The following is a 19,051-nucleotide window of genomic DNA, read 5'->3' as shown; positions in this document are numbered from 1 at the left end:
TTTTCATTTTCGTTTCTTTTATTCATTGCTTTGGAAGCCCCATTACCTTCCTGATACATGTTTTATTATCTATAATATTTTTTATGACCAGGCATCTCCTTTCAATCCATTTATTTTTACCATTTCCATGTTTGTTCTACGTTAGCTCTCACAATTATTTCCCTTTTTTAATAGTTTGTATTGAAATCAACTGCTTTTAAAATTGTCTAATTTCAATGGTAGCATTTTAACAAGCTTTTCTTTCGTCGGTCTCCTGTTAATAATAATACTTACTTTTTATAAATGCTATATAAAATGACAAAACAAATACAGCAGTTGGTTAAAATTTTATACAAAACTGCACGAAATGGACACCACTTGTAATATACATGTATATATAAATAAATAATGTATAAAATGGGACTTTCGCATGTGTTTGAACACAAAGATGGAAGGGCACTTCAATTTCAATTTTCCATCTAAAAGTCTGTTTGAAACGTTTGATTGGTCTTAATGAACTCGAATAACTAGTTTTATGATTGAATGAAAGAATGAGACCAAATAATATACAATGCAAACAAAAAAATGTTTTGTTTTTTATTTGTTTGGTGAAATGACTGCGGAAATAGAAAGGGTTTAGTGGTATGTATAACTTTTGTTCAGCTTTTTTACAATATGAACACACTTAATGCGTTACATGTGATCAAATATAAAACAATGCACTTTAAGAAAAAAAAACTCAGTATAATTTTATTACGATGAACATTTTCCCCTTCGATTGAGCAATCTGAAATAAAACGAATTTACAACTAAATACAATTCATAAGTGTAATAAACGTTATGACAAAATAAACGAAATATGTATATACATTTATAGGCCTATATTTCTCCTTTCTTTTGTTAGCTGTGAACAAAATGACTGTACATTTCGGTTTTACATTTTGATGAAGGTTATTCCCAATTTGCGATGCTATAAATTGAATTGTGGTTCTTATGATTTCCATTTGTATTGACATCGAATTCGACATGTATGTTTGTTGTCATCGCTCATTAATTTATATTTATGTTACTAATAATATCGAAAACAAAAAAGGGATATGTAATGGAAATTATCATGAACAAACTGATAAATGCATCGAAATCGTGAACATACCATAGCATCCAAGTAGAGTATATAACACCAACAAAAGTAATATACACCATCTTTCTATTCGGTTGATGTAAATCTGCATCATATGCATGCATTTCTTATATTAAAATTTATAATAATCTCATCAGTATTGTCATACGAACCAAATCATAATGATAAAGAATGAATAAAAATATATATGTTACTCTCCAGCTTGGAATCCACCGTTATCACGTCACATGCATCATGTCTATCGACTTACTTCTGTCAATATTGGGTCTATGTTAAGCCAGGTAAGAGGCAAACTTTCGCCAGGATTTTCCAACATCCGAATTTTTGGCCGTATTGATCTGATATTGGTCGATCGATTGTTTATCATTAGATTAAACTGTTATTGCGATTAATCATTGCTTTTGATTTGTTTGTAAGTCTTAAATTTTTCCTCACACATACACCTACAATTACATATAACTATTAGGACTTGTATTTATTAATTACCATTCTCAACAAAGGTTTTTTCCGTAGGCCCACTATATGGGACCAGAACCATTACTGGTCACGTTGTCAACATCAGTCGTTTATGTCATATAATATTCTTCATCAAGAAAGTAAACTATGGAAATAGAGGTTTTAATCATTTCTGAATAATCAATGTAATCTGCTTTGTTCCACTTTTCAATTTTGCGTGGTGTCATTCACATGAAATTGTATTTATGCTTTAACATATTTTTTTTCTAAATAAGGGTATGTAAAATGATATTTTGATGGAAAGAAAAAAGGCAACATCATTTTGTTACATTAATTTCTACTAAAAATGGAGTTTCAAGGAAAGCCCTCAAACTGTGTTACTTTAAGAATGGTAATGATAGAAGTGGAAATTACGTAACACCTAACCTGACATGCCGCATGAAACTATGTTAAACAAGATAGAGTTGGGGTGCAGCTTTGGACAGAGCTTTTAATCAAGGTACCGTTAGATAATTTGTTTTTCTGATTTCGAAACGGAAAAAGCAAAAACGAAATAGTTCTTTAAAATTGATTCTATTTTCGATATTTAAAACAGAAAACGGTAATTTTTTAATATTTTGATTCAAGAATGAAAGATGTAAAAACAAGAAAACAGAAAAACGGTTCATTCTTCCGTTTGACTTTTTCTTTACATATTATAATTTTTATTTTTTCCTTTTGAAAACACAAAATTGAATTGAAAGTTTCGTTTCCTCTTTTTGTTTCGCGTTCACGAAACATAACATTGAATTGAAATCAATTTTTCCCTTTTTCTGCTTCACCTTCACGAAACAGAAAATTGAGCGCGCCTCCTTGTTTCCCTTTTCCTTTTCGAAATCAGAAACACGAATAATCTAACAGTACCTTGATTCTTCTTCAACTGAAGTTTAATTCTTTTTCATCCTTTGTAGAGTCTCATATTTCAATTACTCTCCTCTGTATGTAATAACAATTGTATATTATGTACTTTTGCCTTTTACTATTCTATTGTTTTGACATTAATGAAACATAAATACCAAGATTAGCATTGAAACTGGTGAATTTAAGAATTTGTAAAGTAGGAAATTGATTGGCTCTGGAAGGTCAAAAAATAATATTCTTACGAGGTAACTTTACTAGTAACTAGGTTGAATACATAGAGCCTATTATGTGTACAGAAAGCTATCTCTCCTGATTGAAACTGTTGAAGGTAATACCAATGCCTATCAGGTTTTTCAATCTTGTAATCAGATATAAGACTCCTAATGTGTTTGAGCTCACCGGTATACTCATCGATATTGAGCAGACCTTCCTCGAATCTTACAGAGGAAATCAGGATTGTATTGTCCTTACTCACAGCGGCAAAGAGGCGTATTTCCAGAGGTTTACGTAATAATTGATACATTATAACACCCCGCTTTTTATTAATACGTGCTATCTGAGTGTCATCCTGCTTAACGATCAATGAATCACCATAACTTGTGATTTGCTTTGGTTCATACCCATCGCAGGGTATCACCCTCATAGCCTTCCCACCTGATGGTGAGAATACCTGGATCTTCTTAGCTTTCCTGTAGCTAACATAGATCAGATCATTGCTGTCTACAGTGAGACCACCAGACCCACCTTTACTGTAGCCTATAGTATCGAATGTCACATCCTGCTTCTCTTCATCTGATGTGTACAGTGATATCTTATTATGTGCATCACGTACACAATAACGGCCATCAGAGAGGAATCCTACCTCCACGATCCATACGTCTTTGATCACTGCCTCCTGAAGCTGACAATGAGGAGAGAATATATCAATCCCTCTTGTACTATAACCAACTGCCATCATACCATTATTGGTAGCAGCTATGCCATTCATATGTCCTCTCTCTGAGAGTAGTACATTGCATTTCGGCTTACATTTCACAAACCGTAGTTCCCACATTGACAATGTATGAGGATCGCAGCTCGGTGTAAACGTCAGTTCCTCTGCATGATCACCTACATCAGTAGCAACCTTCTTCTTTGGATTTTCCCTAAGTAATAATTTTTTCAATTCTCCATACAATGAATCACGTATTGCTACAACATCCCCTTCTAGTGGGGCCTCCAAACTAGTACTCACCAAATCACTGGCACTCTCAATACTCTTAACCAACCTCTCATCAGCAATTTTCATATCATTTAAACTCTTGCATAATTCTTCTCTCTGATCGTCTAGTTGTTTTTTCAAAGTAGCATTCCTCTCTTGTATTTTCTTGATAGCTTCTTCACAAAGCATGTCAAGCTTTGCATTTTCCGCATGAATGTGATTGTGGACACGTTTGATTTGATTATCAATACAGGTCATATGATTCTTGACTCTTGTAGCTTTTTTCTTTCCTGTACCCTGTAGTAACTCAGAGCTTTTCTTGAAAGACGAATTGTACTGTCTTATATCTTCCACATCATGGCCTTTTTTCTCGTGGCAGAGCATGCGACATCTCATACAAATGAGTTTCTTACATGTCGTGCATATGTCAGAGCACTCGTACTCTTCAGATTTATGTACTTCTTCTTGACAGTAAACCTTCCTCTTTAAGACTACCCTACCCTTTCTGATGTCTTCAACCATCACTACTTTATGTTTAAGATTAGGTTTCCATGTGTTATGAGCTTGCAGACATTCATTACACATGTTCTTAGCACACTCGCAACAGAAGTGTGCGGCACTTGCTCGCTTGTCACACACGTCACATAGCTGTTTACTATTCCTGACGTCATCAACAATTGACTTAACAGGTATGTTAGTTTTAAGATTCGCAACATCGCCATCTGCGACATTTGTTGTGTTTTTACATATTGGACATGATAATATATTCCTCTGTACAGAGCATGCTAGAATACCTTGAATACATTTTGGACAAAATGTGTGTGTGCATGACAGTTGTTTTGGATCGTTCAGCAAACCAAAACAAACCGGACACTTTAAACTTTGCAAAACAGAATGCTCAAGTGTCGCCATATTTAGTGCTACTATAATGTACGTAAGAGAAACCTACAATTATTGTTAAAATCTGTAAGATTTTGATATTTTAAAATCTAGTTTGCAGGTCAACCGTGTAATAAATAATACTGCAAAATGTGTATAAACCACAAATGTCTTTTATCCACAATGGCAGCTCTGAATCACAGCAAAGACCCTTACATGCCCAACGTGATTTATCTAGATCTCTCCCTTGACGCCACCTGACGCACCCTGAGATAAAAGGAAGAAGAAGAAAAATGTTTGATTCGACTTGAATATTAAAAAGGTATTGGGATATCAGGTAAATGCAAACATAATGTTTTAGAATTTACTACACACAAAACGCGGTATAAAATTGCATAAGTTAAAATAGAATTGTATAAACATTGCGGAAGTTGTATAAAAAGCATATAGTTGCTTTATAACTTTGCGTTGAATAAAAAAATCGAACGATATATTGATAAAAGCTAAAAATTATTCAACATTGAATTAAACGAGTCACATGACCAATATTTTCGCGCCAAAGAATTATGAACGTATTCAACATTGCATAAAAATTAGTCATGATTGTGGTTTTGAGCTGTTTTGTGCCGCGCGCAAATGCTTCTGACGTCAATTTTTCCATCGATCGTCGATTGGAAATTGGCGATCAGAAGAAAATGGCGTGCCCGGTGGAGGAACTTTTCCGCACCTGGGGACTTGATGTCCTGATTGGGCGGTTATATTTGAGCGTAGTGTTCACCGTAGTATCAAGAACAAAATACTGTAATTTTGGTGATTTTATTTTCTGAAATTTGACGATAATATTTGCGTCATGGCTCTGGCATGGGCTGGCGTCCACGAGTGAGGCCAACGTGACGTTAAACTGCCGTACCGAGTAGCCTTCGGGGTACCCAGGGGAGCTCAAGCTCGGTGAACACTACGCTCAAATATACGGTAAACTACTCACCTTTAAACTTCCCAACCAGGAACTTCATCAAGTCCCCAAGTTCGGAGAATAGTAACAACCTCTTTAAACAACAATATTAAAAATTTTGGCAATTAGTGTGGGTTAAAATAATGAAATTAACCAATAATGGTCTAATATTTATGCAACTCCTTTAACCAACTCCTAAAGTTAAAAGTTCAAGCAACACAACCGTATAACACCTTTATCTTATAATTGCTTAAAATATTTAAGCAATTGCTGCATAAACTTTAGACAACTTGCAGTTGGTTAAGTTTTAACCAATTATTAGCTGAGGCGCGGGATAACCAGTGGTTGTATAATTGTTTATACTACTTGTATAAAAAAATTCTGTGTGTGTAGCAGATGGCATTTTTCTGTGTTGCGCTTTAAGACAGTATTGACAACCCATCCACTAAAAATTGGGCAACATTTGTCTTTCAAAAGGTAAGTATAGCAAATCGAGCATAAAGGTCTATAAATATAGATTAACAAAAATGACGCTGAAATTTCATCAAAACTGAAAGTAAAATCGGAAGTTTTTCTCATTTTCACTTTTTGCTTATCTTCACATTGGCATGCATCATTACCGACAAGCAAAATGGATTGTCCAAACTTGACGGCATCCACCACCTATTTACTTTGTATTTTATTACATGAAAAACAATGTTTGATCACTTCTTGATAACATGCATTTTTGTAACATGAATTTATTCAATGTAGAGTTTCTTTATTGCAAGGTTTCCAAAATCTAAAATTTTCAATAATTAATATCACATGACATGTAAACATCATTAACTCTCTCATCTTCATCTCACCTCAAATGTGCGTATAACACTTTTGAGAAAATGAAAGAAATTTTAGAACGTTTTTCTTTTGTCTTACCCAAAATTGTTGATTCTTTTATTGTCATTTTTAAAATCTCATTAATAAAAATACAAATGGCGACTGGATGACGTCATTATGATCTGATGACCTTGTGAAGTTTGTCGCGACATGTTCATGGCAGTCTTGATAGATGTAATGAAAATTAAAGTAGATTTTTTTGGTCGATAGCGTTGTGACAAACTTTGACAATAAAAATAAATGAATGATAAGGGTTAAACAACATACCATCAAATAAATCAAGTAAAAAAGAGAGAGAGAGATGATATTTGAAATGACACACAGTGTTAAATCAATATCAATAGAATATAGAACTTGAAATATACAATATTTTTTTAAGAAGTTATCATACCGGTAGTGAAAAGATACAGGTAGAATGTCAGTGATCACTCTATCAAGAACCGTGCGATGTGGATGATGAGATCTATAGGATGTGGACAAGGTTAATTCGTAAGTTCTATCGCTGATAAAATGATATTATTAAAACGTTGATTGTTTGTTCATTATTGATTAAACATATCATCTGCCATAGTTACTTTGACTACAATTTAAGCGATTAAATACATTTTTGTGATGCAACTGTTCACATATTATCTGCTACTTTTGACATCCCTCCATTTGGGATCGCCCAAATATCTGGAAATATATGTATAAGATTCACATTCTATTCAAATGTGAACCAACAAAATGTGATTTAGATATTGCTAATGTAAAATACTAATCATGGAAAACCTAAGTTATTAAAGCAAACAGATATAACATTCACTTTCCGTTGATAGACCACCTGGAACATAAACAAAATAATTCTCACAAAACAACCTTAACTTTCAAATAGTAGGCAAAATTTAAACGATAGCAATAAAATGAAGCACTTTGCAAATACTTGATTTGATTAAAAGTAATCATACCGGTAGTGACACGTTGGAATGTCTTTGGTCGCTCCTGGAGGATGTGGATAAGCCAGGTCTTAATTTGTCTATGCTTCATCACTGGAAAGGAAATGCCAATAATGCAGTTTACATTGCTGAGAGATGTTCTGCAGTTGGTAGTAACAAAAATGGAAGGTTTTCTTAGCTTATAATCTAGGCATATAAAGGTAACATTCCGGCACTAAATCGATAGATTAAAAGGGAAGTTTGAAGGAAATGGATATCATCAACAGCAAGACTTTGCAGTTCAATATGGTCAGGGTAACCAAACCAACTAGCAAAAAATATGAATTGCTTTGTTTACAACAGAAGAACTTCATATGTGACTTTCCTTGATATTGTCCAAAAAAAATTGCAACATGACACAACAGGTAGAATAAGACTATTGTGCAAAATGCATATAATTTTGTCAGGTTCAATGTATTCAATATAGTGTAGTTTATATTTCGAGAAAATGATTTACTGATGTGTTTCAAGTGATCGTTCCATTAAAGTTGATTTTAACAGACATTCCAACGAGTCAGGTTTTAATCTTAAATCACACTTACCATTAGCCGTCCTATAATTAAAATGTATATCATAATATGTTTCCATTCAGTGATAGCATATTACCTCGAAACCCACTAGATAGTTTTGAAAGTCTAGGAGTCTTTGCTAGGATATCAATATCACGATGGGATAGACAAACACTTGTGTCATCCGCAAACAATATGTAATTTAATGTGTTTAGCACAAAGTACATGCCGTTGATATAAATCAGAAAAAATGGACCGAAAAAAGAACCTTGTGGTACTCCATTAAACAAAATGGTATACCACATTTCGAAAAGTTAAGGGATGTGTGTTGTCTTCTATTTGAATGATAACTTGTGAACAAATTTAGGGGAATTATGCCCCTTACTCTATCCTAATCCAACCCTCTGTCTACCCCCGGGCTTTGCCCCTAAACCATGTAAACGGAAGCGTTGGAACCCTTTTCAACTGGTACCAGTTGACTCCAGTTGAAACCAGTTAAAATTTCAACTGGTTTCAACTGGTTTTTTTACCTGGGTACCCCCGGGCTTTACCTAGACGGAAGCTTTGGAACCCTTTTCCCCCGAGTTTTCAGCCGAATCAAAGAGTCATTAGTCTGAATCGGCTTATAATTCCACTTGGCCTACAGCCAGTTGGCAAAATGGTCTAACATCGTTAGGTTTAATATATGACCAACTAGACTACAAACTGTGGTAAAAAGAAATTAATAAAAGACGACAATGGACCAAAATTAATGATTTGTGCCTCGTATTTGTATAAGACAAAGTTTGTTTTATTTTAGACTATTTGATGATTAGACAAAATAGGAATTAGACCAACTAAAGATAGAGTTACAGTCAACAAGAGGCAAACAGGCGCTCCCAATGCACCCTTTCGGAAAAAACCTGGAGGGCCTTTGGATGAAGGGGTTGTAGTAGTAGTAGTAGTAGTAATATTAGTAGTAGAAGCAGTGGTAATGTTATTTGATGTTAATGTATTTTTGTTGCTGAAGTAGTATTAATACTATTAATAGTATAAGAAGTAGCGGGTGTTTTAGTAATAGTAGCATTAATGTCATTATTATTATTATTATTATTATTTGTAGTAGTAGTAGTAGTAGTAGTAGTAATAGTAGTAGCATTAGTAGCAGTAGAAGCAGCAGTAGAAGTAGTAGTAGTAGTAATGTCAAAATAGTCCTAGAAGCAGTACAATTTAGTTTGAAATATTTAGTATCTTGATACATGTATATTCACGATGAATGATACATATTTGGGAATCCCCACCTTATTACGATGTTGCAACATTTTCTCGCGTGAAGTTCCGTTGGTTATCATCATTGGGTTGATTTATTTTTTAGTGTTTTCAACTTATAATGAGTCAATTTTCATTGAACATCATTTTAAGTTGTAATATATTTATCATGTAACGCAATGAATTATGCAATGAAGTTATTGTACTTTTCTTTTGTCCTACCAGCTACCTGTGTACGGTAAACGAGTAAATTTTAACAATATTTGTGTCGTGTAGAAAGTGCTTATATTGTGCAAACGACTGTTCAGTTTGTGTATGATTGACGGATACATGATCTAAAAACAAACAACCACCCGAACAAACACAAACAATTGGGTGGAGAGAAAAACTAAGAAAGGCAACTTAAAATCGAGATGGTAAATGCACGATTTAATTTCAGACTACAGGTCCAAATTATAGTCCAAAGGTAGAAAAACAATAATTAAGTTCACGAAAAAAACACATGTAAAATTTCATTAAGACTTCGTACAGAATATGTCTCTTTGACTGCCTATAAATCACAAACAAAGTATATGTACAAGACTTCGAAAAACGTTTCTAAAGGGTCGATAGAAAAATATAAGTCATAAATACTATAATATATTTCGTTATATGTCTACTTAACTAGATTTTAAACACATCCAAGCTCCACCCACTTCTTGACATGATTTATGAATAGTTTGGTAATGTATTCAAAACTTTCAGCATCATTCAAATACAATGATGCATCAGACTATTAAGCCTATTCTATGAAGTTGGAATGAATATTATTTTTTAAGTTGAATAGTTCAGTCTACCGTCAAGTGTATTTATACAACCGTTAAAATGTATACAGGGAGGTTTCTGATCGCGCACTCTGTTTGTTGGTCAAAATATTGGCGATAGAATCTTTACATTATAGTTGTCATCATGGTAATTACAGGTGTAAAAAATGATCCCAACATCTGCTCAGAACGCCCGATTTTTTTTTGTATGAGAAGATCTTTCTGTATATATTCGCTGAGAAGCCCGGAGGAGGTAATGTGTCGCCCTAAAGCTCAAGTTTGTAGTATTATCCAAATGTGAACCAATAAAATATTAATCATGGAGAACCTAAGTTATTAAAGCAACCAGATTTTACATTCACTTTCAATTAATAGACTACCTGAAACATAAACAATATAATTCTCACAAAACAACCTGAACTTACAAATAGTAGTCAAAATTTCAACGATAGCAATAGAATGAAGCATTTTGCAAATACTGGATTTGATTAAAAGTAGTCATACCGGTAGTGACACGTTGGAATGTTTTTGGTCGCTCCTGGAGGATGTGGATAAGCCAGGTCTTAATTTGTCTATGCATCATCACTGGAAAGGAAATGCCAAGAATGCAGTTTACATTGCTGAGAGATGTTCTGCTGTTGGTCGTAACAAAAATGGAAGGTTTTCTTAGCTTATAATCTAGTCATGTATAGGCAACAGAAAATCTGTAATACTAATAAACGTGTGTGATTGTCTGATCTGTCTACTGCGAAAAGCTACTAACGGTGGCTGTAGAGAAGACTCACAGATCGTTTATGATCGTTCATGGTGAGTGAAGACCAGAGCCACTCGCAGCATCAGACTCATATCAGCTAGCAAGATAACTGATGAATATATTTTTATACGTGTCTTGCGCCCTCTCTTGGATTAGATGTTACCAATTAAACTGGGCGTTGTGGCCTGCGCCTGGAATCCAAGCTGTGGGGAAGTTACAAATTGATGCAGAGGTTCGAGGTTCGAGCCCTGGTCACGTCTTTCGGATGGTGACGTTAAAGGTCGGTCACAGACGTAAATAATCATATCTGATTGATACACGTCTGACAAAACTCAAATACACACACACACATACACACGGAGATAACATATGTTTTTTTTTTTTTTCATATGAAAACGTCTCTACACAATTTGTACCGTGTTTACACTTAATCGGCAATTGGTTCTGAACCAAATGCCGATGCAGAATCGGCATTTGGATTGCGTTTACACGTTGTTACAGCTCGCGGTTCAGAACCGCGAGCCGATGCAAAAACCTGAAATGATACGCATACCTACAATATACGTCATAATAAAGACAACGCTGGATCAGTGCGCTTACAATTACGTCACAATGGTAAAGTAATTGAAATGCGCACAAATTGCCGGTGCAGAATCAGCTTTCTGTTTACACGTAGTAAAAAAGCCGATTCTGCATCGGCTCACGGTTCAGAACCTACTACTTTGGTGGTGCAAATTGCCGGTTCTGAACCGCGAGCCGATTCAAGTTGCTCGCGTTTACACGCTATGAAAAAGCCGATGCTGAATCGGCTCGCGGTTCAGAACCGCGAGCCGATTCAAATGCCGATTAAGTGTAAACACGGTATTGTAGACACACCTGTCTGCAGAGCCTCTTCGAATGCTACTGACGCGACTCGGGACACGACGCGCGGTCTGACACGTCACAGAAAAAAAAAGGCTCGGACTGATCCATTCGGATATGAGGGGTATAAAAGTACGCAGTCCGGAGAGAAAATTACTGCGCGCCTCAATTACGTTCGCTGCACGGAAATGCATGTTATTTTACATTGTAAATAATGTACAGTGTATGTATATAGATAGTAACAATGCTCTGAACCGCCATCTCGTTTATTTATTATGACTGGAGAAGTGTGTTTATGTAAACATGTGTTGGAGTGCATATCCATACCCACCGCTCTGTTTCGGTACCCGGCCCGGGGCCCCAGCCCGGCTGGACGTGAACGTGCATACACACCCAGTCATATAGGGCCTACGCCGGTTTATAAGACAACTTACTATCTACCGTAGACAAAATGGAACGTTCCTAGTACTAACACAACGTCTTCGTGTAGAATTTGACACAGGGAGCGATTAGGCATGCCTTCAAAATTTTCAATAAAACTTAATTTCTTTTTGGAATTATTCAAAATGATTCCCTGTGTGATTCGTAAGGTATACAACTGTTAAGATGGTAAAATATTTAATTTAGTTCCTCTGAAAAAAAAAAAATGCAACTCACCAATAAAATTCGACAAAGCTCCCCAAAGCTCGGGCTGCAGCATAAGGTTCGATCACCGAGCTGCAACACGCATATTATGCATGGGTTGTCCTTGGCAACCACGGGTACGGGTTTACTCTGACCCGGCAAAATGTCAACATTTTGAAACGAACAAAGAGATTGGATTAAAAAATGACGGTACTTTTTTTTAACTAATCAAAATGGATGTTATATCATTGTAATCATAGTGATCTGAACTTTCAGATGATGTTTCACTTTCTTAATTGGCTTGATTTGGCGCGAAGTTATCAGAGCAAAAGATGTGTGAAGTCCTTGATTTGTAGCCCTCTCTCACACAAAATTGGGGGAAACTTGAAAAATGTAAGTCTAAAATGACGGTATCTTAAATTCTACATATTTGATATGATTAATATGATAATAAAGCTGAAAATCTAAATTTTCTAGATCTGCTTCACTTTTTGATATTGACTCAATATTAAAAAAACGACAACGAGTTGAAGTGCGAAAACAACGGATTTTTGCGCGTTTTTTTGTTGCAAAATCTGAGTGGAAATCAGAGTGATGGCTTAAGTGTACATCACGTTTTCACATGGTGCACACCTAGTTACCAATAATGCATATAGCATTTCCATTTATTTGAAAGCAGGATCAAAGAGCATTGTAGATTAAATGCCTTGCTCACGGCCATAGGTGCCGCGGCCGGGGATCGAACCCCGGACTTTCCGTGTATAGCCAGGCGCCTTATACCACTCGGCCACGGCACCTCCACCTCCATATGTGGGACTAAAGTAGCGATCGTTTCCAATCGATCAACACTCGATATCAATGTTGCAATAAATTTTCGGGGCGAGTATAGTACAGAGTAATTTAAAATTGTTGTAGTGCAGTGAGTCCGGTCCAGGTCCAGGTCCAGTCCCAGTTTAATTCAACAATACTTCAAAAAGGGAGCCTAGATCTGTGTTGTGGATACGGAATACTCGGAGCAAGAGTTATGCGAGTGCATTCGATCATTCTACGCAGAGGAGTGGCGGGGAAATGGTCAATGGTACGCAAAGAGTTCCATGGTCACAATACGCCATGGTCTCCAGAGGCACTTTCTTAAAAAAAAAAAGGCAATGGACATTGTGAACAGTGTTGAATTTAGGCGTGCAAACGACATGTTTGCTGCCGTCCTCCATAAACTGAAAGCTGAAGAAAAGGGTTCAATTACACACAAGGATCCTATTAGTAAGGAAGACCTTAAAAAAATAATGACCTCGTGAGCCTTGGACCGTTCTACTCCGAGAGGTCTCAATAATGCTGTGTTTGTGAATCATGTTACACCTGTGTAACAGAGGCAGGGGGAATCTCAAGGATCTAAGGACAGACGACTTTGCTATTGCTACAGATTTTAGCCATAGGAGATATGTTTATCTTGCGAAGGATAAACTGACTAAAAATCACAGAGGAGACAAATATGATGACTCAAGGAGCCAATGTGGTCGGATGTATGAGACGAAGGATGACCATTGTCCCGTCAAGTCGTTCTGTGAATATGTTTTGCATCTGAATCGTGACTTTCCGTTTTTTTGGCAACGCCCCAAATCAAGTGCGTCTCAAGAAAATGTCAAACATGAAAGCGGTCCAGTCCCAGGGACAGTAGAACAATACCAACAAAATGTGCAATGGTGTGATCATCAGGTTGTTGGTAAGAATGTATTGGGGAACACAAGGAAAAGCATTAGCAGTAAAGCTAAAACGTCAAGTCTTAAACATTAATCTCGAGTTGACGAAGGACATAAACCACCAATGAGCTTATGCTCGTCATAGAATTGTCAGTTGAATGTTAGGCTTTCAAGTCCTAGTAGTACAAGGTCTAAAGCTAGTGCCAGATTTGGTCCTGGTCCTGGATCTGGTTAAGCAAAAGAAAGATCAGGACCACCAAGTACAGTCACCAGGCCACCACCTAGTCCTGTTTCATCTCATCCACCACCAGATTCTGCACCTGACGTTATTAGTCAGCCTCAGGATCTACATAGATCCACATTGGGTCCTGGACCAAGTCCTGGTTCGACAACAGAGAGATCAGCCTCAGGAAAACCTTGATCAATCAGTAGGCTGCCATCTGGTCCTGTTATATCTCATTCCCAAATTTGTGCATCTGATGTTACAGCTCAGAATCAACATGGATCTCATTTAGCCCTGTGTCCTGGACCTGGACCGGACTCACAGTCCTCACCTCAAATGAACTTTGTATCAAACAATAAGGATGTGGACCAGAAAAGGGTAGTACAGTAACACTTTCATCAGTGTACTGTAAACATAATAAACAAGTAGACAATACTGCATCGTACCCTATGTAATTATGTTGCGTTCGTGTTTGTTGTTATTACGTTGTACAGTCGGAATGGTTGGAATTTCATTGGGATGTAGACTACCGCTATGACTGTTTTCCTTATCGATGCTTTTGGCTTTATCTCTGTTGGAATTGGAATTTTTGCAGGGAATGGATCTGGTAAGTACATTCTATATTTTGTTAGTTGATCTAGATCTAGTGGATCTAGATCTAGTTTCATCTAGGCCTAGGTCTAGTTTCTCTACAAATTAGAGTCTAGATAAAGAATCTCCATCACTTCAGGCTATCTAATATAAAATATATTGAATGGTTGGGTATGTAAAATAGACATTCTTTGGACCGCCTAAAGGATTTATATTTTCCCTCGTGTTCATATTTTCTCTCAGCGCTGCGCGCTTCAGGGAAAAAATAACCCCTCGGGAAAATATGAATCCGGCGGTCCAAAGAATGTTTATATTACACACCCCATCAGTCAATATCTGAATAACCTTGATACATTGTCCCGCCTTTGAAATTATAAAATACATACTAAGGAATTTTCAAATTAGGTTGATTATGACTACAAATAGACAAATAATTTTTTTTCCACAGTTGAAAATACAATTATTTAGAAAATAGGGCCTATGCCAGGGTGTAATTACCCGAAATTAAAAAAATCTTTGATTAAAAACATATAGTACAACAAATATTGCTTTTGTGAGAGAATTAAACCTGCAAGATGAGTATTCGTTTAATTGCACTTTTGAAGGAATAAACTAATAATAGATTCCTACTACACGTGAATAGGGAATTCTTAACATCTGGACCATATGGCTTAGTGAGCCAACAGCGTGCGAGGGTTGTAAAAGTCCATATTAAATGCTTGACTTATGTGTTGGATATGGATAGCATTATGTTGTGGAAACATAGTGAATATGTGGGCAGGTAACATTCCGGCACTAAATCAATAGATTAAAAGGGAAGTTTGAAGGAAATGGATATCACCAACAGCCAGACATTGACAATGTGGTAAGGGTAACCAAACCAACTAGCATAGAATAGAAAATTGCTTCGTCTACAACAGAAGAACTTCATATGTGACTTTCCTTCATATTGTCCAAAGAGAACTGCAACATGACACAGCAGGTAGAATAAGACTATTGTGAGAAATGCATATTATTTTGTCAGGTTCAATGTATTCAATATGGTGTAGTTTGTATTTCGAGAAAATGATTTACTGATGTGTTTCAAGTGATCATTCCATCAAAGTTGACTTTTAACGAACATCCCTATGATCCTAGTAGACACCTTTGTTTAAAAAAAGTATTGTCAAGTTTTATTCTTAAATCACAGTTACCATTATCCTTCCTCCCTTTGAAATGTTTATCATATGTTTCCATTCAGTGATAGCATATTACCTCGAAACCCACTAGATAGTTTTGAAAGTGTAGGAGTGCTTCCTAGGATATCAATATCACGATGGGATAGACAAATACTTGTGTCATCCGCAAAAAATATGTAATTTAATGTGTTTAGCACCATGTACATGCCGTTGATATTAATCAGAAATAAAAATGGACCAAAAATATAACCCTGTGGTACTTCCCATAAAAAAATAGTATACCACATTTAGAAAAGTTAAGGGATGTTTGCTGTCTTCTATTTGAATGATAACTTTTAAACCAATTTAGCGCAATTTTGCCCCTATCTCTATCCTAATCCAACCATTTGTCTACCCCCCGGGCTTTGCCCAAACGGAAGCGTTGGAACCCTTTTTCACCGAGTTTTGAATGTATGTTTAACCTTTTCAACAGCAGAATCAAAGAGTCATTAGTCTAAATCGGCTTATAACCACTTGACCTACAGTCAGTTGGCAAAATGGTCTAACATCGTTTGGTTTAATATCTCAAATGACAAAATGACGAACAAGACTACCAACTGTGGTAAAAAAAAAAAAAAAAAGTTAATGATTTGTGCATCGTATTTGTATTAGACAAATTTGATTTTATTTTAGACCATTTGATGATTAGTAAGAATCGGAATTAGACCAACTAAGGATGGGGTTCCAGTCAACAATTAAGAGACAAACAGACGCTCCTAACGCACCATTTCGTCAAAACCTGGAGGGTCTTTGGACGAAGCGGTAGTAGTAGTAGTAGTAGTAGTAGTAGTAGTAGTAGTAGTACTAGTAGTAGTAGAAGTAGTAGTAGTAGTAGTAGCAGTAGTAGTATTAGTAGAAGTAATAGTAGTATTAGAAGCAATGGTAATATCATTTGATGTTAATGTTAGTTTTTTTCCTGAAGTAGTATTAATACTATTAATAGTAGAAGTAGTAGCAGTTGTAGCATTAATATCATTATTATTATTATCATTAGTAGTAGTAGTAGTAGTAGTAGTAGTAGTAGTAGTAGTAGTGATTCCAAAATAGTCCTAAAGAGTAGTACAATTTAATTTGAAATATTTAGTATCTTGATACATGTATATTCACGATGAATGATTAATGTTTGGGAATCCCCACCTTATAACGGATGTTGCAACATTTTGTAGCAAGAGGTTCCGTTGGTTATCATTATAATTAGGGATGGGTCGATTTATTCTTTTTTAGTGTTTTCATGTCATAATGAGTCAATTCTTATTGAACATCATTTGAAGTTGTAATATATTTATCATACAACGCAATGAATTGTGTAATGAAATTCTTGTACTTTTCTTTTGTCCTACCAGCTACCTGTATACGGTAAACGAGTAAATTTTAACATCATTTGTGTCGTGTGGAAAGTGCTTATATTGTGCAAACGACTGTTCAGTTTGTGTATACTGATTGACGGATACATGATCTAAAAACAAACAAACACACGAACAATACAAACAATTGGGTGGAGAGAAAAGCTAAGAAAGGCAACTAAAAATCGAGATGGTAAATTCATGAATTCATTTCAGACTACAGGTCCAGATTATAGTCCAAAAGTAGAAAAACAAGAATTAAGTTCATGAAAAAAACAGTGTAAAATTTCATTTAGACTTCGTACCGAATATGTCTCTTTGACTGCCTATAAATTATATAAAAAGTATATGTACACAATTTCGAAAAACATTTCTAAAGGGTCTAAAGAAAAATTTAAGTCATAAAAACTATAATATCTTTCGTTATTATGTCTACTTAACTGGATTTTTAACACATCCAAGCTCCACCCACTTCTTTACATGATTTATGAATAGTTTGGTAATGTATTCAAAACTTTCAGCATCATTGAAATACTATGATGCATCAGACTATTAAGCCTATTCTATGAAGTTCGAATGAATATTATTTTTTTAAGTTAAGTAGTTCAGTCTACCATCAAGTGTATTTATACAACCGTTAAAATGTATACAGGGAAGTTTCTGATCGCGCACTCTGTTGGTCAAAATATTGGCGATAGAATCTTTGCATTATAGTTTTCATGAATGTAATTATGGTCATTACAGGGTGTCAAAAGTGATTCCAACAACTGCTCAAAACGTCCGATTTTCAGCTAAAAATTAAGGAAATATAAGAATACAAAAATAAGCTTGCGCTTGCATTATTCATGTGGGCCTTATTGAATACCTTATGTTGTTTGTAAGAATAAAACCAAGATTTACCTAAGATTTTAGTTAGGAATAACCTTCACCCCCTCCCCCAGAAAAGAATAATAATATTTAATATATAATATAAAAGAAAATAAAACAAGTAAAACATAAAACAATATGAATTTTTTTTTAGAATCCGATCGGAAAGAATTCGGATGAGAAATTGTTTTGTATATATTTGCTGGGAAGCCCGGTGGAGGTGTTGTGTCGCCCTAAAGCTCAAGTTCGCAGTGATGTATATGCGACCCTCTGATAACAAAGTTAGTGTCTGAACCTTAGTGCTGTGGTATCAACATCATTAATGACATCCTTTTCTCATTTAAATTCTTTAAATGAAATCACGTTTTACTTCCTTGGCTGTACTAACAGGTTTAATTCTTTCATCGCCAGATTTTCATAAATTTTTATTTTGGAACTAGTACTCTCTTTTTTTACCAATTAAAAATAATGTTATGATATCCCCAGGCTTGGTAGACTTCATTTCTAGTGTGATAGTTTGCGAACTTACCAATTATTTTCTTTGTGTCCTCCTGCGCGAGCCGGAGGACATTGTCCAGTCGTCTCACCACTGCACCAATTAGAGGTTAGCCTACGCTTAATGTAATAGATGTTAGAAACAGCGCCAATTCGAATCTATTACTCTTTTGTCGTTAGTTTTTCGTTCGGGATCTCACAGCCGCCGAAGAAATAGTAGGTTTGGCTTGAGTATTGACCAGCGTCATCAATAGTCTCTATTTAAACTTACGACGTTGGGATCTCATCTCGGGTTCGTCTGCGTCCAACTGACTAGATTCAACCTCTCCCTACGAAATGTTTCCTATAAATAAGTGGGCTACATTTTCTGCTATCAGTGGGAGCAGTGCTGACTTTATAGATTTAATGCTTCCTTAATCAGCACTGTGTAGCCGCAATCACAGCCTAATTCCTCACGCACT

The 19,051-nt window shown here is 35.7% G+C and overlaps 1 protein-coding gene across 2 annotated transcripts; it reads right to left on the bottom strand.

The window, feature by feature from the left end:
- Positions 1 to 1,750: 1,750 nt before the first annotated feature.
- On the bottom strand, positions 1,751 to 19,029 carry LOC129267093 (RING finger protein 207-like). Of its 2 annotated transcripts, XM_064103105.1 has the most exons (4): positions 18,625 to 19,029; positions 7,332 to 7,459; positions 6,776 to 6,847; positions 2,296 to 4,823 (listed from the first exon to the last, which is right to left on the bottom strand). In XM_064103105.1, the coding sequence occupies exon 4, from the start codon at positions 4,587 to 4,589 to the stop codon at positions 2,715 to 2,717; it is 1,875 nt and encodes a 624-aa protein (XP_063959175.1). In that variant the 5' UTR covers positions 4,590 to 4,823; positions 6,776 to 6,847; positions 7,332 to 7,459; positions 18,625 to 19,029; the 3' UTR covers positions 2,296 to 2,714. The 2 variants fall into 2 exon arrangements, 1 of the variants encoding a protein (XP_063959175.1); XR_010294297.1 differs by lacking the exons at positions 6,776 to 6,847; positions 7,332 to 7,459; positions 18,625 to 19,029 and adding an exon at positions 1,751 to 2,063 and having other exon boundaries at positions 2,480 to 4,823.
- Between the last annotated feature and the right edge of the window lie 22 nt (positions 19,030 to 19,051).

This window comes from Lytechinus pictus, chromosome 8 (assembly GCF_037042905.1).
Source record: "Lytechinus pictus isolate F3 Inbred chromosome 8, Lp3.0, whole genome shotgun sequence".
NCBI lineage: Eukaryota > Metazoa > Echinodermata > Echinoidea > Temnopleuroida > Toxopneustidae > Lytechinus > Lytechinus pictus.
This window is presented reverse-complemented; position numbering and strand designations above follow the sequence as displayed.